This window comes from Oncorhynchus masou, chromosome 28, assembly GCF_036934945.1.
Source record: "Oncorhynchus masou masou isolate Uvic2021 chromosome 28, UVic_Omas_1.1, whole genome shotgun sequence".
Taxonomy (NCBI): Eukaryota; Metazoa; Chordata; class Actinopteri; order Salmoniformes; family Salmonidae; genus Oncorhynchus; species Oncorhynchus masou.
Genome location: NC_088239.1, coordinates 68,035,906 through 68,058,252, shown reverse-complemented (window position 1 = coordinate 68,058,252; position 22,347 = coordinate 68,035,906). Strand labels below are relative to the sequence as shown.

General features: G+C 46.0%; 1 protein-coding gene across 1 annotated transcript in view; it reads right to left on the bottom strand.

The window, feature by feature from the left end:
- The window catches only part of LOC135517051 (tubulin polyglutamylase TTLL11-like), a 63,447-nt gene that overhangs the window by 17,612 nt on the left and 23,488 nt on the right, over window positions 1-22,347 (bottom strand). Inside the window, exons 5-6 of the mRNA XM_064941075.1 lie at window positions 16,729-16,984; window positions 16,067-16,358 (exon numbers count right to left, since the gene is read on the bottom strand). Of these exons, the coding sequence (XP_064797147.1) occupies window positions 16,067-16,358; window positions 16,729-16,984 (548 nt within the window). The remainder of the gene's footprint in view (window positions 1-16,066; window positions 16,359-16,728; window positions 16,985-22,347) is intronic.

Here is a 22,347-nt window from a genome sequence, read left to right as displayed (position 1 = left end):
GCTTCATGTCCACATCCCGGTTCCACCCTAACCCTAGCTTCTTGTCCACATCCTGGTTTAACACTAACACTAACCCTCGCTTCATGTCCACATCCTGGTTTAACCCTAACCCTAGCTTCATGTCCACATCCTAGTTTAACACTAACCCTAACTTCATGGCCACATCCTGGTTTAACACTAACCCTAGCTTCTTGTTCACAGCCTGGTTCCACCCTAACCCTAGCTTCTTGTCCACATACCGGTTCCACCCTAACCCTAGCTTCTTGTCCACATCCTGGTTCCACCCTAACCCCAGCTTCATGTCCACATCCTGGTTTAACACTAACCCTAGCTTCTTGTCCACATCCCGGTTCCACCCTAACCCTAGCTTCTTGTCCACATCCCGGTTCCACCCAAACCCGAGCTTCATGTCCACATCCCGGTTCCACCCTAACCCTAGCTTCTTGTCCACATCCTGGTTTAACACTAACTCTAGCTTCATGTCCACATCCTGGTTTAACACTAACACTAACCCTAGCTACATGTCCACATCCTGGTTTAACACTAACCCTTGCTTCTTGTCCACATCCCGTTTCCACCTTAACCCTAGCTTCTTGTCCACATCCTGGTTTAACACTAACCCTAACCCTAGATTCATGTCCACATCCTGGTTTAACATTAACCATAGCTTCATGTCCACATCCTGGTTTAACACTAACCCTAGCTTCATGTCCACATCCCGGTTCCACCCTAACCCTAGCTTCTTGTCCACATCCTGGTTTAACACTAACACTAACCCTCGCTTCATGTCCACATCCTGGTTTAACCCTAACCCTAGCTTCATGTCCACATCCTAGTTTAACACTAACCCTAACTTCATGGCCACATCCTGGTTTAACACTAACCCTAGCTTCTTGTTCACAGCCTGGTTCCACCCTAACCCTAGCTTCTTGTCCACATCCCGGTTCCACCCTAACCCTAGCTTCTTGTCCTCATCCTGGTTCCACCCTAACCCCAGCTTCATGTCCACATCCTGGTTTAACACTAACCCTAGCTTCTTGTCCACATCCCGGTTCCACCCTAACCCTAGCTTCTTGTCCACATCCCGGTTCCACCCAAACCCGAGCTTCATGTCCACATCCCGGTTCCACCCTAACCCTAGCTTCTTGTCCACATCCTGGTTTAACACTAACTCTAGCTTCATGTCCACATCCTGGTTTAACACTAACACTAACCCTAGCTACATGTCCACATCCTGGTTTAACACTAACCCTTGCTTCTTGTCCACATCCCGGTTCCACCCTAACCCTAGCTTCATGCCCACATCCCGGTTCCACCCTAACCCTAGCATCATGTCCACATCCTGGTTTAACACTAACCCTGGCTTCATGTCCACATCTCGGTTCCAACCTAAACCTAGTTTCTTGTCCACATCCCGGTTCCACCCTAACCCTAGCTTCTTGTCCACATCCTGGTTTAACCCTAACCCTAGCTTCATGTCCACATCCTGGTTTAACACTAACCCTAGCTTCATGTCCATATCCTGGTTTAACAATAACCCTAGCTTCATGTCCACATCCTGGTTTAACACTACCCTAGCTTCATATCCACATCCTGGTTTAACACTAACCCTAGCTTCATGTCCACATCCTGGTTTAACACTAACCCTAGATTCATGTCCACATACTGGTTTAACCCTAACCCTAGCGTCATGTCCATATCCTGGTTTAACAATAACACTAGCTTCATGTCCACATGCCGGTTCCACCAAAACCCTAGCGTCATGTCCACATCCCGGTTCCACCCTAACCCTAGCTTCTTGTCCACATCCTGGTTTAGCACTAACCCTAACCCTAGATTCATGTCCACATTCTTGTTTAACATTTACACTAGCTTCATGTCCACATCCTGGTTTAACACTAACCCTAGCTTCATGTCCACATCCCGGTTCCACCCTAACCCTAGCTTCTTGTCCACATCCTGGTTTAGCACTAACCCTAACCCTAGATTCATGTCCACATTCTTGTTTAACATTTACACTAGCTTCATGTCCACATCCTGGTTTAACACTAACCCTAGCTTCATGTCCACATCCCGGTTCCACCCTAACCCTAGCTTCATGCCCACATCCTGGTTCCACCCTAACCCTAGCTTCATGCCCACATCCCGGTTCCACCCTAACCCTCGCTTCATGTCCACATCCTGGTTTAACACTAACCCTAGCTTCATGTCCACATCACGGTTCCACCCTAAACCAAGTTTCTTGTCCACATCCCAGTTCCACCCTAACACTAGCTTCTTGTCCACATCCTGGTTTAACACTAACTCTAGCTTCTTGTCCACATCCTGGTTTAAGTCTAACACTAGCTTCATGTCCACATCCTGGTTTAACACTAACACTAACCCTAGCTTCATGTCCACATCCTGGTTTAACCCTAACCCTAGCTTCTTGTCCACATCCTGGTTTTACACTTACACTAACCCTAGCTTCATGTCCACATCCTGGTTTAACCCTAACACTAACCCTAGCTTCATGTCCACATCCTGGTTTAACCCTAACCCTAGCTTCTTGTCCACATCCTGGTTTTACACTTACACTAACCCTAGCTTCATGTCCACATCCTGGTTTAACCCTAACCCTAGCTTCATGTCCACATCCCGGTTCCACCCTAACCCTAGCTATATGCCCACATCCCGGTTCCACCCTCACCCTAGATTCATGTCCACATCCTGGTTTAACATTAACCATAGCTTCATGTCCACATCCTGGTTTAACACTAACCCTAGCTTCATGTCCACATCCCGGTTCCACCCTAACCCTAGCTTCTTGTCCACATCCTGGTTTAACACTAACACTAACCCTCGCTTCATGTCCACATCCTGGTTTAACCCTAACCCTAGCTTCATGTCCACATCCTAGTTTAACACTAACCCTAACTTCATGGCCACATCCTGGTTTAACACTAACCCTAGCTTCTTGTTCACATCCTGGTTCCACCCTAACCCTAGCTTCTTGTCCACATACCGGTTCCACCCTAACCCTAGCTTCTTGTCCACATCCTGGTTCCACCCTAACCCCAGCTTCATGTCCACATCCTGGTTTAACACTAACCCTAGCTTCTTGTCCACATCCCGGTTCCACCCTAACCCTAGCTTCTTGTCCACATCCCGGTTCCACCCAAACCCTAGCTTCATGTCCACATCCCGGTTCCACCCTAACCCTAGCTTCTTGTCCACATCCTGGTTTAACACTAACTCTAGCTTCATGTCCACATCCTGGTTTAACACTAACACTAACCCTAGCTACATGTCCACATCCTGGTTTAACACTAACCCTTGCTTCTTGTCCACATCCCGGTTCCACCCTAACCCTAGCTTCATGCCCACATCCCGGTTCCACCCTAACCCTAGCATCATGTCCAAATCCTGGTTTTACACTAACCCTGGCTTCATGTCCACATCCCGGTTCCAACCTAAACCTAGTTTCTTGTCCACATCCCGGTTCCACCCTAACCATAGCTTCTTGTCCACATCCTGGTTTAACCCTAACCCTAGCTTCATGTCCACATCCTGGTTTAACACTAACCCTAGCTTCATGTCCATATCCTGGTTTAACAATAACCCTAGCTTCATGTCCACATCCTGGTTTAACACTAACCCTAGATTCATGTCCACATACTGGTTTAACCCTAACCCTAGCTTCATGTCCACATCCTGGTTTAACACTAACCCTAGCGTCATGTCCATATCCTGGTTTAACAATAACCCTAGCTTCATGTCCACATGCCGGTTCCACCAAAACCCTAGCGTCATGTCCACATCCCGGTTCCACAATAACCCTAGCTTCTTGTCCACATCCTGGTTTAGCACTAACCCTAACCCTAGATTCATGTCCACATTCTTGTTTAACATTTACACTAGCTTCATGTCCACATCCTGGTTTAACACTAACCCTAGCTTCATGTCCACATCCCGGTTCCACCCTAACCCTAGCTTCATGCCCACATCCCGGTTCCACCCAAACCCTAGCTTCATGTCCACATCCCGGTTCCACCCTAACCCTAGCTTCTTGTCCACATCCTGGTTTAACACTAACTCTAGCTTCATGTCCACATCCTGGTTTAACACTAACACTAACCCTAGCTACATGTCCACATCCTGGTTTAACACTAACCCTTGCTTCTTGTCCACATCCCGGTTCCACCCTAACCCTAGCTTCATGCCCACATCCCGGTTCCACCCTAACCCTAGCATCATGTCCAAATCCTGGTTTTACACTAACCCTGGCTTCATGTCCACATCCCGGTTCCAACCTAAACCTAGTTTCTTGTCCACATCCCGGTTCCACCTAACCATAGCTTCTTGTCCACATCCTGGTTTAACCCTAACCCTAGCTTCATGTCCACATCCTGGTTTAACACTAACCCTAGCTTCATGTCCATATCCTGGTTTAACAATAACCCTAGCTTCATGTCCACATCCTGGTTTAACACTAACCCTAGATTCATGTCCACATACTGGTTTAACCCTAACCCTAGCTTCATGTCCACATCCTGGTTTAACACTAACCCTAGCGTCATGTCCATATCCTGGTTTAACAATAACCCTAGCTTCATGTCCACATGCCGGTTCCACCAAAACCCTAGCGTCATGTCCACATCCCGGTTCCACAATAACCCTAGCTTCTTGTCCACATCCTGGTTTAGCACTAACCCTAACCCTAGATTCATGTCCACATTCTTGTTTAACATTTACACTAGCTTCATGTCCACATCCTGGTTTAACACTAACCCTAGCTTCATGTCCACATCCCGGTTCCACCCTAACCCTAGCTTCATGCCCACATCCTGGTTCCACCCTAACCCTAGCTTCATGCCCACATCCCGGTTCCACCCTAACCCTCGCTTCATGTCCACATCCTGGTTTTAACACTAACCCTAGCTTCATGTCCACATCACGGTTCCACCCTAAACCAAGTTTCTTGTCCACATCCCAGTTCCACCCTAACACTAGCTTCTTGTCCACATCCTGGTTTAACACTAACTCTAGCTTCTTGTCCACATCCTGGTTTAAGTCTAACACTAGCTTCATGTCCACATCCTGGTTTAACCCTAACCCTAGCTTCTTGTCCACATCCTGGTTTTACACTTACACTAACCCTAGCTTCATGTCCACATCCTGGTTTAACCCTAACACTAACCCTAGCTTCATGTCCACATCCTGGTTTAACCCTAACCCTAGCTTCTTGTCCACATCCTGGTTTTACACTTACACTAACCCTAGCTTCATGTCCACATCCTGGTTTAACCCTAACCCTAGCTTCATGTCCACATCCCGGTTCCACCCTAACCCTAGCTTCTTGTCCACATCCTGGTTCCACCCTAACCCTAGCTTCTTGTCCACATCCAGGTTCCACCATAACCCTAGCTATATGCCCACATCCCGGTTCCACCCTCACCCTAGCTTCATGTCCACATCCTGGTTTAACATTAACCCTAGCTTCTTGTCCACATCCTAGTTTAACACTAACCCTAGCTTCATGTCCACATCCTGGTTTAACCCTAACCCTAGCTTTATGTCAACATCCCGGTTCCACCCTAACCCTAGCTTCTTGTCCACATCCCGGTTCCACCCAAACCCTAGCGTCATGTCCACATCCCGGTTCCACCCTAACCCTAGCTTCTTGTCCACATCCTGGTTTAACACTAACTCTAGCTTCATGTCCACATCCTGGTTTAACACTAACACTAACCCTAGCTACATGTCCACATCCTGGTTTAACACTAACCCTTGCTTCTTGTCCACATCCCGGTTCCACCCTAACCCTAGCTTCATGCCCACATCCCGGTTCCACCCTAACCCTAGCTTCATGTCCACATCCTGGTTTAACACTAACCCTGGCTTCATGTCCACATCCCGGTTCCAACCTAAACCTAGTTTCTTGTCCACATCCCGGTTCCACCCTAACCCTAGCTTCTTGTCCACATCCTGGTTTAACCCTAACCCTAGCTTCATGTCCACATCCTGGTTTAACACTAACCCTAGCTTCATGTCAATATCCTGGTTTAACAATAACCCTAGCTTCATGTCCACATCCTGGTTTAACACTACCCTAGCTTCATATCCACATCCTGGTTTAACACTAACCCTAGCTTTATGTCCACATCCTGGTTTAACACTAACCCTAACCCTAGATTCATGTCCACATCCTGGTTTAACAATAACCCTAACTTCATGTCCACATCCCAGTTCCACCTAACCCTAGCTTCATGTCCACATCCCGGTTCCACCAAAACCCTAGCTTCATGTCCACATCCCGGTTCCACCCTAGCCCTAGCTTCTTGTCCACATCCTGGTTTAGCACTAACCCTAACCCTAGATTCATGTCCACATTCTTGTTTAACATTTACACTAGCTTCAAGTCCACATCCTGGTTTAACACTAACCCTAGCTTCATGTCCACATCCCGGTTCCACCCTAACCCTAGCTTCATGCCCACATCCTGGTTCCACCCTAACCCTAGCTTCATGCCCACATCCCGGTTCCACCCTAACCCTCGCTTCATGTCCACATCCTGGTTTAACACTAACCCTAGCTTCATGTCCACATCACGGTTCCACCCTAAACCAAGTTTCTTGTCCACATCCCAGTTCCACCCTATCCCTAGCTTCTTGTCCACATCCTGGTTTAACACTAACTCTAGCTTCTTGTCCACATCCTGGTTTAAGTCTAACACTAGCTTCATGTCCACATCCTGGTTTAACACTAACCCTAGCTTCATGTCCACATCCCGGTTCCACCCTAACCCTAGCTTCTTGTCCACATCCTGGTTTTACACTTACACTAACCCTAGCTTCATGTCCACATCCTGGTTTAACCCTAACACTAACCCTAGCTTCATGTCCACATCCTGGTTTAACCCTAACCCTAGCTTCTTGTCCACATCCTGGTTTTACACTTACACTAACCCTAGCTTCATGTCCACATCCTGGTTTAACCCTAACCCTAGCTTCATGTCCACATCCCGGTTCCACCCTAACCCTAGCTTCTTGTCCACATCCAGGTTCCACCATAACCCTAGCTATATGCCCACATCCCGGTTCCACCCTCACCCTAGCTTCATGTCCACATCCTGGTTTAACATTAACCCTAGCTTCTTGTCCACATCCTAGTTTAACACTAACCCTAGCTTCATGTCCACATCCCGGTTCCACCCTAACCCTAGCTTTATGTCAACATCCCGGTTCCACCCTAACCCTAGCTTCTTGTCCACATCCCGGTTCCATCCTAACCCTAGCTTCATGTCCACATCCCGGTTCCACCCTAACCCTAGCTTCTTGTCCACATCCTGGTTTAACACTAACCCTAGCTTCTTGTCCACATCCTGGTTTAACACTAACCCTAGCTTCTTGTCCACATCCTGGTTTAACACTAACACTAACCCTAGCTTCATGTCCACATCCTGGTTTAACCCTAACCCTAGCTTCTTGTCCACATCCTGGTTTAAACCTAACCCTAGCTTCATGTCCACATCCCGGTTCCACCCTAACCCTAGCTTCTTGTCCACATCCTGGTTCCACCCTAACCCTAGCTTCTTGTCCACATCCAGGTTCCACCATAACCCTAGCTATATGCCCACATCCCGGTTCCACCCAAACCCTAGCTTCATGTCCACATCCCGGTTCCACCCTAACCCTAGCTTCTTGTCCACATCCTGGTTTAACACTAACTCTAGCTTCATGTCCACATCCTGGTTTAACACTAACACTAACCCTAGCTACATGTCCACATCCTGGTTTAACACTAACCCTTGCTTCTTGTCCACATCGCGGTTCCACCCTAACCCTAGCTTCATGCCCACATCCCGGTTCCACCCTAACCCTAGCTTCATGTCCACATCCTGGTTTAACACTAACCCTGGCTTCATGTCCACATCCCGGTTCCAACCTAAACCTAGTTTCTTGTCCACATCCCGGTTCCACCCTAACCCTAGCTTCTTGTCCACATCCTGGTTTAACCCTAACCCTAGCTTCATGTCCACATCCTGGTTTAACACTAACCCTAGCTTCATGTCAATATCCTGGTTTAACAATAACCCTAGCTTCATGTCCACATCCTGGTTTAACACTACCCTAGCTTCATATCCACATCCTGGTTTAACACTAACCCTAGCTTTATGTCCACATCCTGGTTTAACACTAACCCTAACCCTAGATTCATGTCCACATCCTGGTTTAACAATAACCCTAACTTCATGTCCACATCCCGGTTCCACCCTAACCCTAGCTTCATGTCCACATCCCGGTTCCACCAAAACCCTAGCTTCATGTCCACATCCCGGTTCCACCCTAGCCCTAGCTTCTTGTCCACATCCTGGTTTAGCACTAACCCTAACCCTAGATTCATGTCCACATTCTTGTTTAACATTTACACTAGCTTCAAGTCCACATCCTGGTTTAACACTAACCCTAGCTTCATGTCCACATCCCGGTTCCACCCTAACCCTAGCTTCATGCCCACATCCTGGTTCCACCCTAACCCTAGCTTCATGCCCACATCCCGGTTCCACCCTAACCCTCGCTTCATGTCCACATCCTGGTTTAACACTAACCCTAGCTTCATGTCCTGTGTGGCTCAGTCGGTAGAGCATGGCGCTTGCAACGCCAAGCGTCGTGGGTTCGATTCCCGCTGGGGCCACCCATATGTAAAAGTAGTGGCCCCAGCCGACTTGTAAGTCGCTTTGGACAAAAGCGTCTGCTAAATGGGATATATTATTATTATTATTATTATTATGTCCACATCACGGTTCCACCCTAAACCAAGTGTCTTGTCCACATCCCAGTTCCACCCTATCCCTAGCTTCTTGTCCACATCCTGGTTTAACACTAACTCTAGCTTCTTGTCCACATCCTGGTTTAAGTCTAACACTAGCTTCATGTCCACATCCTGGTTTAACACTAACCCTAGCTTCATGTCCACATCCCGGTTCCACCCTAACCCTAGCTTCTTGTCCACATCCTGGTTTTACACTTACACTAACCCTAGCTTCATGTCCACATCCTGGTTTAACCCTAACACTAACCCTAGCTTCATGTCCACATCCTGGTTTAACCCTAACCCTAGCTTCTTGTCCACATCCTGGTTTTACACTTACACTAACCCTAGCTTCATGTCCACATCCTGGTTTAACCCTAACCCTAGCTTCATGTCCACATCCCGGTTCCACCCTAACCCTAGCTTCTTGTCCACATCCAGGTTCCACCATAACCCTAGCTATATGCCCACATCCCGGTTCCACCCTCACCCTAGCTTCATGTCCACATCCTGGTTTAACATTAACCCTAGCTTCTTGTCCACATCCTAGTTTAACACTAACCCTAGCTTCATGTCCACATCCCGGTTCCACCCTAACCCTAGCTTTATGTCAACATCCCGGTTCCACCCTAACCCTAGCTTCTTGTCCACATCCCGGTTCCATCCTAACCCTAGCTTCATGTCCACATCCTGGTTCCACCCTAACCCTAGCTTCTTGTCCACATCCTGGTTTAACACTAACCCTAGCTTCTTGTCCACATCCTGGTTTAACACTAACCCTAGCTTCATGTCCACATCCTGGTTTAACACTAACCCTAGCTTCATGTCCACATCCTGGTTTAACACTAACCCTAGCTTCATGTCCACATCCTGGTTTAACACTAACCCTAGCTTCATGTCCACATCCTGGTTTAACACTAACCCTAGCTTCTTGTCCACATCCTGGTTTAACACTAACCCTAGCTTCATGGCCACATCCCGGTTCCACCCTAACCCTAGCTTCTTGTCCACATCCTGGTTTAACACTAACACTAACCCTCGCTTCATGTCCACATTCTGGTTTAACCCTAACCCTAGCTCCAGGTCCGTCAGTGTGTGTGTGTGTGTGTGTGTGTGTGTGTGTGTGTGTGTGTGTGTGTGTGTGTGTGTGTGTGTGTGTGTGTGTGTGTGTGTGTGTGTGTGTGTGTGTGTGTGTGTGTGTGTGTGTGTGTGTGTGTGTGATTTCTCCTGAGCAGGGTTCATGAGACTAATGTGTCTCTAATGACCCCCACCTTCACCTCCTCATCTACTGGGCTGTGGACGTACTCACACACCCCGGGGGACACCTGGAACACACACACACACACCCACACAGATACACAGACAGACACACAGACACACCCACACAGATACACAGACAGACACACAGACAGACACACAGACAGACACACACATACACACACACACACAGACACACACACACACAGACACACACACTCATCTCATCTCTCTGTACCTGGAAGCAGCTCGGGTTAGCTTCATGTCCACATCCTGGTTTAACACTAACCCTAGCTTCATGTCCACATCCTGGTTTAACACTAACCCTAGCTTCATGTCCACATCCTGGTTTAACACTAACATTAACCCTAGCTTCTTGTCCACATCCTGGTTCCACCCTAACCCTAGCTTCTTGTCCACATCCTGGTTTAACACTAACCCTAGCTTCTTGTCCACATCCAGGTTCCACCGTAACCCTAGCTACATGCCCACATCCCGGTTCCACCCTAACCCTAGCTTCATGTCCACATCCTGGTTCAACATTAACCCTAGCTTCTTGTCCACATCCTGGTTTAACACTAACCCTAGCTTCATGCCCACATCCTGGTTTAAACCTAACCCTAGCTTCTTGTCCACATCGTGGTTCCACCTTAACCCTAGCTTCTTGTCCACATCCTGGTTTAACACTAACCCTAACCCTAGATTCATGTCCACATCCTGGTTTAACATTAACCCTAGCTTCATGTCCACATCCTGGTTTAACACTAACCCTAGCTTCATGTCCACATCCCGGTTCCACCCTAACCCTAGCTTCTTGTCCACATCCTGGTTTAACACTAACACTAACCCTCGCTTCATGTCCACATCCTGGTTTAACCCTAACCCTAGCTTCATGTCCACATCCTAGTTTAACACTAACCCTAACTTCATGGCCACATCCTGGTTTAACACTAACCCTAGCTTCTTGCTCACATCCTGGTTCCACCCTAACCCTAGCTTCTTGTCCACATACCGGTTCCACCCTAACCCTAGCTTCTTGTCCACATCCTGGTTTTACACTTACACTAACCCTAGCTTCATGTCCACATCCTGGTTTAACCCTAACACTAACCCTAGCTTCATGTCCACATCCTGGTTCAACATTAACCCTAGCTTCTTGTCCACATCCTGGTTTAACACTAACCCTAGCTTCATGCAAACATCCTGGTTTAAACCTAACCCTAGCTTCATGTCCACATCCTGGTTTAACACTAACCCTAGCTTCTTGTCCACATCGTGGTTCCACCCTAAACCTAGCTTCATGTCCACATCCTGGTTTAACACTAAGCCTAGCTTCATGTCAACATCCCGGTTCCACCCTAACCCTAGCTTCTTGTCCACATCGTGGTTCCACCTTAACCCTAGCTTCTTGTCCACATCCTGGTTTAACACTAACCCTAACCCTAGATTCATGTCCACATCCTGGTTTAACATTAACCCTAGCTTCATGTCCACATCCTGGTTTAACACTAACCCTAGCTTCATGTCCACATCCCGGTTCCACCCTAACCCTAGCTTCTTGTCCACATCCTGGTTTAACACTAACACTAACCCTCGCTTCATGTCCACATCCTGGTTTAACCCTAACCCTAGCTTCATGTCCACATCCTAGTTTAACACTAACCCTAACTTCAAGGCCACATCCTGGTTTAACACTAACCCTAGCTTCTTGTTCACATCCTGGTTCCACCCTAACCCTAGCTTCTTGTCCACATACCGGTTCCACCCTAACCCTAGCTTCTTGTCCACATCCTGGTTTTACACTTACACTAACCCTAGCTTCATGTCCACATCCTGGTTTAACCCTAACACTAACCCTAGCTTCATGTCCACATCCTGGTTTAACCCTAACCCTAGCTTCTTGTCCACATCCTGGTTTTACACTTACACTAACCCTAGCTTCATGTCCACATCCTGGTTTAACCCTAACCCTAGCTTCATGTCCACATCCCGCTTCCACCCTAACCCTAGCTTCTTGTCCACATCCTGGTTCCACCCTAACCCTAGCTTCTTGTCCACATCCAGGTTCCACCATAACCCTAGCTATATGCCCACATCCCGGTTCCACCCTCACCCTAGCTTCATGTCCACATCCTGGTTTAACATTAACCCTAGCTTCTTGTCCGCATCCTAGTTTAACACTAACCCTAGCTTCTTGTCCACAACCTGGTTTTACACTAACCCTAGCTTCATGTCCACATCCTTGTTTAACACTAACCCTAGCTTCATGTCCACATCCTGGTTTAACCCTAACCCTAGCTTCATGTCCACATCCTGGTTTAACACTAACCCTAGATTCATGTCCACATGCTGGTTTAACACTAACCCTAGCTTCATGTCCACATCCCGGTTCCACCCTAACCCTAGCTTAATGTCAACATCCCGGTTCCACCCTAACCCTAGCTTCTTGTCCACATCCCGGTTCCATCCTAACCCTAGCTTCATGTCCACATCCCGGTTCCACCCTAACCCTAGCTTCTTGTCCACATCCTGGTTTAACACTAACCCTAGCTTCTTGTCCACATCCTGGTTTAACACTAACCCTAGCTTCATGTCCACATCCTGGTTTAACACTAACCCTAGCTTCATGTCCACATCCTGGTTTAACACTAACCCTAGCTTCATGTCCACATCCTGGTTTAACACTAACCCTAGCTTCATGTCCACATCCTGGTTTAACACTAACCCTAGCTTCATGTCCACATCCCGGTTCCACCCTAACCCTAGCTTCTTGTCCACATCCTGGTTTAACACTAACACTAACCCTCGCTTCATGTCCACATCCTGGTTTAACCCTAACCCTAGCTTCATGTCCACATCCTAGTTTAACACTAACCCTAACTTCATGGCCACATCCTGGTTTAACACTAACCCTAGCTTCTTGTTCACATCCTGGTTCCACCCTAACCCTAGCTTCTTGTCCACATACCGGTTCCACACTAACCCTAGCTTCTTGTCCACATCCTGGTTTTACACTTACACTGACCCTAGCTTCATGTCCACATCCTGGTTTAACCCTAACACTAACCCTAGCTTCATGTCCACATCCTGGTTTAACCCTAACCCTAGCTTCTTGTCCACATCCTGGTTTTACACTTACACTAACCCTAGCTTCATGTCCACATCCTGGTTTAACACTAACCCTAGCTTCATGTCCACATCCTGGTTTAACACTAACCCTAGCTTCATGTCCACATCCTGGTTTAACACTAACCCTAGCTTCATGTCCACATCCCGGTTCCACACTAACCCTAGCTTCTTGTCCACGTCCTGGTTTAACACTAACACTAACCCTCGCTTCATGTCCACATCCTGGTTTAACCCTAACCCTAGCTTCATGTCCACATCCTAGTTTAACACTAACCCTAACTTCATGGCCACATCCTGGTTTAACACTAACCCTAGCTTCTTGTTCACATCCTGGTTCCACCCTAACCCTAGCTTCTTGTCCACATACCGGTTCCACCCTAACCCTAGCTTCTTGTCCACATCCTGGTTTTACACTTACACTGACCCTAGCTTCATGTCCACATCCTGGTTTAACCCTAACACTAACCCTAGCTTCATGTCCACATCCTGGTTTAACCCTAACCCTAGCTTCTTGTCCACATCCTGGTTTTACACTTACACTAACCCTAGCTTCATGTCCACATCCTGGTTTAACCCTATCCCTAGCTTCATGTCCACATCCCGGTTCCACCCTAACCCTAGCTTATTGTCCACATCCTGGTTCCACCCTAACCCTAGCTTCTTGTCCACATCCAGGTTCCACCATAACCCTAGCTATATGCCCACATCCCGGTTCCACCCTCACCCTAGCTTCATGTCCACATCCTGGTTTAACATTAACCCTAGCTTCTTGTCCACATCCTAGTTTAACACTAACCCTAGCTTCTTGTCCACAACCTGCTTTTACACTAACCCTAGCTTCATGTCCACATCCTTGTTTAACACTAACCCTAGCTTCATGTCCACATCCTGGTTTAACCCTAACCCTAGCTTCATGTCCACATCCTGGTTTAACACTAACCCTAGATTCTTGTCCACATCCTGGTTCCACCCTAAACCTAGCTTCATGTCCACATGCTGGTTTAACACTAACCCTAGCTTCATGTCCACATCCCGGTTCCACCCTAACCCTAGCTTTATGTCAACATCCCGGTTCCACCCTAACCCTAGCTTCTTGTCCACATCCCGGTTCCATCCTAACCCTAGCTTCATGTCCACATCCCGGTTCCACCCTAACCCTAGCTTCTTGTCCACATCCTGGTTTAACACTAACCCTAGCTTCTTGTCCACATCCTGGTTTAACACTAACCCTAGCTTCATGTCCACATCCTGGTTTAACACTAACCCTAGCTTCATGTCCACATCCTGGTTTAACACTAACCCTAGCTTCATGTCCACATCCTGGTTTAACACTAACCCTAGCTTCATGTCCACATCCTGGTTTAACACTAACCCTAGCTTCTTGTCCACATCCTGGTTTAACACTAACCCTAGCTTCATGTCCACATCCTGGTTTAACACTAACCCCAGCTTTATGTCCACATTCTGGTTTAACCCTAACCCTAGCTCCAGGTCCGTCAGTGTGTGTGTGTGTGTGTGTGTGTGTGTGTGTGTGTGTGTGTGTGTGTGTGTGTGTGTGTGTGTGTCTGTGTGATTTCTCCTGAGCAGGGTTCATGAGACTAATGTGTCTCTAATGACCCCCACCTTCACCTCCTCATCTACTGGGCTGTGGACGTACTCACACACCCCGGGGGACACCTGGAACACACACACACACACACACACACACACACACACACACAGATAAACAGACAAACACACACAGAGATGCACAGACAGACGCACAGACAGACAGACACACACACCCACACCCACACAGATACACAGACAGACACACAGACACACCCACACAGATACACAGACAGACACACAGACAGACACACAGACAGACACACAGACAGACACACACATACACACACACACACAGACACACACACACACAGACACACACACTCATCTCATCTCTCTGTACCTGGAAGCAGCTCGGGTTAGCTTCATGTCCACATCCTGGTTTAACACTAACCCTAGCTTCATGTCCACATCCTGGTTTAACACTAACCCTAGCTTCATGTCCACATCCTGGTTTAACACTAACATTAACCCTAGCTTCTTGTCCACATCCTGGTTCCACCCTAACCCTAGCTTCTTGTCCACATCCTGGTTTAACACTAACCCTAGCTTCTTGTCCACATCCTGGTTTAACACTAACCCTTGCTTCTTGTCCACATCCCGGTTCCACCCTAACCCTAGCTTCTTGTCCACATCCCGGTTCCACCCTAACCCTATCTTCTTGTCCACATCCTGGTTCCACCCTAACCCTAGCTTCTTGTCCACAACCTGGTTTAACCCTAACCCTAACCCTTGCTTCATGTCCACATCCTGATTTAACACTAACCCTAACCCTTGCTTCATGTCCAAATCTCGGTTCCACACTAACCCTAGCTTCATGTCCACATCATGGTTTAACACTAACCCTAGCTTCATGTCCACATTCTGGTTTAACCCTAACCCTAACCCTAGCTCCAGGTCCGTCCGTGTGTGTGTGTGTGTGATTTCTCCTGAGCAGGGTTCATGAGACTAATGTGTCTCTAATGACCCCCACCTTCACCTCCTCATCTACTGGGCTGTGGACGTGCTCACACACCCCGGGGGACACCTGGAACACACACACACACACACACACACACGCACACACAGAGATACACAGACAGACACACACAGAGATACACAGACAGACACACAGACAGACAGACACACACACACACACCCACACAGATACACAGACAGACACACAGACACACACAGACAGACACACAGACAGACACACACATACACACACACACACACACACACACACACACACACACACACACACACAGACACACACACTCTCCTCATCTCTCTGTACCTGGAAGCAGGTGGGTCCTGGTTTCACAGGCAGTATGTTGGCCAGGTAGTAGACCTTGAGCTCAGGGAATCGAGTGATGACCGTCTTGACCAGAGAGATGATGTCTGACCAAACCTTCTTGATGTCCACTCCTTTAGAGGCCAGGCGGTAGAGCACGCTGGAGAAGGTGCGCTTGTTTCCTGACGAAAGCCTGTCAGAGTGGATAAATTTCCCACTCTGGACGCTGAGGGAGTAGTTGGTGAGTTGCATGAGGACATGGCTCAGGTTCTTCTGACTGGGTTCCTGTTGGGGTGCCAGGGACATGGGAGAACAGAGATGTTAGAATGCTATATTTAAACATAGAAACATGTTTAAAAAGTCCATGTTTAAATGCTAGTATAATGCTTTATGTCAAAATGGAAGACAAAATATATTGTGTAGTGATTATGAGTGCTGTATGTATGTGTTATGAATGCGTTATGTCTTCAGATAAAGTGTTCCTACCGTTCCTACCTGGTATTGCTCGGTTCAGAATGTGTTATGAATGGGTTATGAACATGTTATAAAGTCCCTTTGTAACTTCCAACCTGGTATGGCTCGATACAGAAACTTCTTATGAATGTAGCATATATGTATTATGAGCATGTTATAACGTCCTTATCTATGTTCCTAGCTGGTATGTCTCGGTGCAGAAGCGTGACAGCCCCTCTTTAGCGATATAAATCTCCAGCAGCTCCAGGGACTTGGCCAGCACGTAGAGACGGATGTCCAACTTCAGCTTGTCGATAAGAAGAGGCTTGTGGATGTACTCCTGGACCACAGACTGCCTTGTCTGTGATCCCGCTATAACCCTGAGGTCAATGGGGTCGCGGATGAGGTAGATGACTTCCCCCTGGGAACCCCCGTCCGGCTTGACGATGAAGGTGCGCTTCAGGGACGCATCAGCATTAACTATGTAGTAATAAAACTTACTTGTTAGATATTACTGCACGGTTGGAACTATAAGCACAAGCATTTCACTACACTCGCATTAACATCTGCTAACCATGTGCATGTGACCAATAAAATTTGATTTGTTTTGATTTCACTGACTGGAAAAACATAAACAATGACCATCCATAGGTCTAAATGGGTGAAGATGTTGGGTCAATCAAGCACTGGTCTTTAAATCATCAACAATGGCCCCCAGAAACCTTCTTTTACTCTCTGTTCCGGATGTTCTAGACAACCAATTCTCATAGCTTTTAGCCGTACCCTTATCCTACTCCACCTCTGCTCCTCTGGTGATGTAGAGGTGAATCCAGGCCCTGTAGTATATAGCTCCATTCCTATTCCCCAGGCACTCTCTTTTTATGACTTCTGTAACCGTAATAACCTTGGTTTCATGCAGGTTAACATTAGAAGCCTCCTCCCTAAGTTTGTTTTATTCACTGCTTTAGCACACTCTGCCAACCTGGATGTTCTAGCCATGTCTGAATCCTGGCTTAGGAAGACCACCAAAAATTCTGAAATCTTCATCCCTAACTACAACATCTTCAGACAAGATAGAACGGCCAAAGAGGGCGGTGTTGCAATCTACAGCAAAGATAGCCTGCAGAGTTCTGTCCTACTATCCAGGTCTGTACACAAACAATTTGAACTTCTACTTTTAAAAATCCACCTCTCTAAAAACAAGTCTCTCACCATTGCCGCCTGCTATCGACCACCCTCTGCCCCCAGGTGTGCTCTGGACACCATATGTGAACTGATTGCCCCCCATCTATCTTCAGAGCTTGTGCTGCTAGGCGACCTAAACTGGAACATGCTTAACACCCCAGCCATCCCACAATCTAAGCTTGATGCCCTCAATCTCACACAAATTATCAATGAACCTACCAGGTACCACCCCAAAGCCGTAAACACGGGCACCCTCATAGATATCATCCTAACCAACTTGCCCTCTAAATACACCTCTGCTGTTTTCAACCAAGATCTCAGTGATCACTGCCTCATTGCCTGCTTCCGTAATGCGTCAGCGGTCAAACGACCTCCACTCATCACTGTCAAACTCTCCCTGAAACACTTCAGTGAGCAGGCCTTTCTAATCGACCTGGCGCGGGTATTCTGGAAGGATATTGATCTCATCCCATCAGTAGAGGATGCCTGTTTTTTTTTTTTTTTTTAAATGCCTTCCTCAACATCTTAAATAAGCATGCCCCATTCAAGATTTAGAACCAGGAACAGATAACCAACACAAAACCATCCTATGGCATTCTGCATTAGCATCGAACAGCCCCCGTGATATGCAACTTTTCAGGGAAGCTACAAACGAATATACGCAGGCAGTTAGAAAAGCCAAGGCTAGCTTTTTCAAGAAGAAATGTTCTTCCTGCAACACAAACTCAAAAAGGTTCTGGGACACTGTGAAGTCCATCTTTGGACACTGTGTTAACAACCCTCCAGATGAGCTTCAATGCCATACAACTCTCCTTCCGTGGCCTCCAATTGCTCTTAAATACAAGTAAAACTAAATGCATGCTCTTCAACCAATCTCTGCCTGCACCTGCCCGCCCGTCGAACATCACTACTCTGGACGGTTCTGACTTAGAATATGTGGACAACTACAAATACCTAGGTGTCTGGTTAGACTGTAAACTCTCCTTCCAAACCCACATCAAACATCTCCAATCCAAAGTGGTGCCATATTCTTTCAATTTTTTAATAATGGATTTAATGGTGCTCCGTGGGATGTTCAAAGTTTCTGACATTTTTGGGAATATAATGTCTATTCTAATTATATAGTTAGAATATAATAGCGCGCACTTTGAATACAGTCTTGTTTGACATGACAACAAATGAAAATTCTAGGGAGGAGTTATTATGACAGGGTAGGAACTAATGTGTGTTTCCTAGGGGACCCTATAATATTTGGCTTCATGAAGCTAACTGAAGACACTGTTGCACAAACAACATGATGATTTAGGTCTACACAATCATTGGTATTATCAGTATCAGCTAGCGATTAGCATTAGTGGCTAACAAGATTTAGAAACAACTTGCTAAGAAAAGACAAAGAAGCTATTTGCAGATGTAAGAAACACAAGCTAATAGTGTAATTATAGAATGCTAGTAGATTTATATTAAGATGCAAAGTGACAACGGCATAGTTGTAATCAACAGTGTTGCATATGCTGCATTGACCATGCAGACTGAATGCAAGTGTCTTGTAGTTGAGGGACATCAAAAGCGTTCCTTGAGTGTCGGTGACATAGAGAGAGTGAAGAGAGATGACTCAAGTAGCGAAGTAAACTATGAAAAATGGACATTACACACTGCGTATCACATTTAACAAACCAGACATTCAAATACCGGTGAAGAATGTCAAGTAAAACCTGCCCGTGCATCAATACCGGTATATTACAAAAAAAACGGTTTACCGCCCAGCCCTACTCTGAGTCAAATCACACTACATTAAGGCTGTGTTTACACAGCCAGCTCAATTCTGATCTTTTTTCCAGTAATTTGACTTTTGACCAATCAGATCAGCTCTGAAAATGATCTGATATGATCTGTCAAAATACCTAATAGTGGAAAGAATATCAGAATTGGGCTGCCTGTGTAAACGCAGCCTTAGTGCTGCAGTATGTGGTAGCGAACTACACTCTTAGAAAAAAGGGTTCCAAAAGGGTTCTTCGGCTGTCCCCATAGGAGAACCCTTCTTGGTTCCATGTAGAACCCTCTGTGGAAAGGGTTCTACCTCGAACCATAAGGGTTCGACTATGGAAACAAAAACATCTTCAAAGGGTTGTCCTTTGGGGACAGCCAAAGAACCTTTTTAGGTTCTATAAGGCACTTTTCTTTCTAAGAGTGTACCTGTTATCACCTAATGTAACCTAAGTGACACAGTGATAGACTGACACAAGCTGAGTGATATTTAGCTACCTGCTTTCCCTAGACATTTCAAGTTTAAGTTTTATTAGTAGTCTGTACAGGATACACATGGTATACATCATCCAACAAAATGCTTACTTGCTTATCTTACTCTTGTTCACTTTGTCATGAATGAACTTCAGTGTCTCGTCACTGCCCCTAGAGTATTTTGCACCATTCAACACCACATCCCAAGGCGAAATATTGAGATCTGGGGCTTATATGTATCTATGGCAATTTCCTAGGTTGGGATTAATTAATTTTAACTACACACAATTTCCTTCCTAATCGTGGTCTACCTTGTTTAAGTAAGTAATTGAAACCAACTTAAATGTTAAGACTTAACTCCCTAAACTCTGATAGTATCCTATGGCACAGCTCTATCAAGGGTAGTCTATGCCTGTAGACAACGTTCCCTCTAAACTGCGCACCTCCTCCATGACTGCAGCGCAGAAGAAATGCCAGCCAGCGCAGAGACGCACGAGATTAAACTTCACTGAGTTCGCGTCATTAGTTTGCACTATAGAGATCAACATTTTTCTCTAATGTGACCAAATCAACATTATATCAGCCCCTTTTTAATGCAACAAACAAAAACAAATCTAACTTGCAAGATTGAGTCTGGGATTTAGTTGTAGGCTGAGCCAGAGAGCATGGGAGTAGAATTCTATTGACCAGCCCATTCAATCAGCCTGAGTGGATGAGCTTTTCTGATCTGAGCTCAGAGCAAAACATGTTTCTTTAAGGGGCAATGTTGTATTTTGATACAGGCTTGATTATGCAAATAAGCCAATAGGCAGTGGGTAGCCTACATTGCATAATTCTCTGCATGGTAATAATAACGCATTTTATTTTGTATGTGAATACAATTTGATACAATGCAATGTACACTACCGTTCAAAAGTTTGGGGTCACTTAGAATTGTCCTTGTTTTTTGTGTGTTTTTTAACCTTTATTTAACCAGGTAGGCTAGTTGAGAACAAGTTTTAATTTACAACTGCGACCTGGCCAAGATAAAGCAAAGCAGTGCGACACAAACAACAACACAGAGTTACACATGGAATAAACCAACATACCGTCAATAACACAAGTCTATATACAGTGTGTGCAAATGAGGTAAGATAAGGGAGGTAAGGCAATAAATAGGCCATAGAGGTGAAATAATTACAATTTAGCAATTAAACACTGGAGTGATAGATGTGTAGAAGATGAATGTGCAAGTAGAGATACTGGGGTGCAAAGGAGCAAAAAAAAATAACAGTATGGGGATGAGGTAGTTGGATGGGCTATTTACAGATGGGCTATGTACAAGTGCAGTGATCGGTGAGCTGCTCTGACAGCTGGTGTTTAAAGTTATTGAGGGAGATATGAGTCTCCAGTTTTTGAAAGAAAAGCCATTTTTTGTCCATTAAAATAAAATTAAAATGGTCAGAAACGCCTCACAAGTCCGCAACTGGCAGCTTCATTAAATAGTACACGCAAAACACCAGTCTCAACGTCAACAGTGAAGAGGCTGGCCTCCTAGGCCTTCTAGGCAGAGTTGCAAAGAAATTACCATATCTCAGACTGGCCAATAAAAATAAAAGATGAAGTTGGTCAAAAGCACAAAGACACTGGACAGAGATATGGCTTTTTCTTTGCAACTCTGCCTAGAAGACCAGCATCCCAGAGTCGCCTCTTCACTGTTGACGTTGAGACTGGTGTTTTGCAGGTACTATTTAATGAAGCTGCTAGTTGAGGACTTGTGAGGCGTCTGTTTCTCAAACTAGATACTCTAATGTACTTGTCCTCTTGCTCAGTTGTGCACCAGGGCCTCCCACTCCTCTTTCTATTTTGGTTAGAGACAGTTTGCGCTGTTCTGTGAAGGGAGTAGTACACAGCTTTGTACGAGATCTTAATTTTCTTGGCAATTTCTCGCATGGAATAGCCTTCATTTCTCAAGAACAAGAATAGACTGACGAGTTTCAGAAGAAAGTGCTTTGTTTCTGGTCATTTTGAGCCTGTAATCGAACCCAAAAATGCTGATGCTCCAGATACTCAACTCGTCTAAAGGCCAGTTTTATTGCTTCTTTAATCAAAACAACAGTTTTCATGTGTGAACATAATTGCAAAAGAGTTTTCTAATTATAAATTAGCCTTTTATAATGATTAACTTGGATTAGATAACAAAACGTGCCATTGGAACACAGGAGTGATGGTTGCTGATAATGGGCCTATATAGATATTCCATTACAAATCAGCCGTTTCCAGCTCCAATAGTAATTTACAACATTAACAATGTCTACACTGTATTTCAGATCAATTTTATATTATTTTAATGGACAAAAAATGTGCTTTTCTATCAAAAACAAAGACATTTCTAAGTGACCCCAAATTTTTGAACGGTAGTGTAC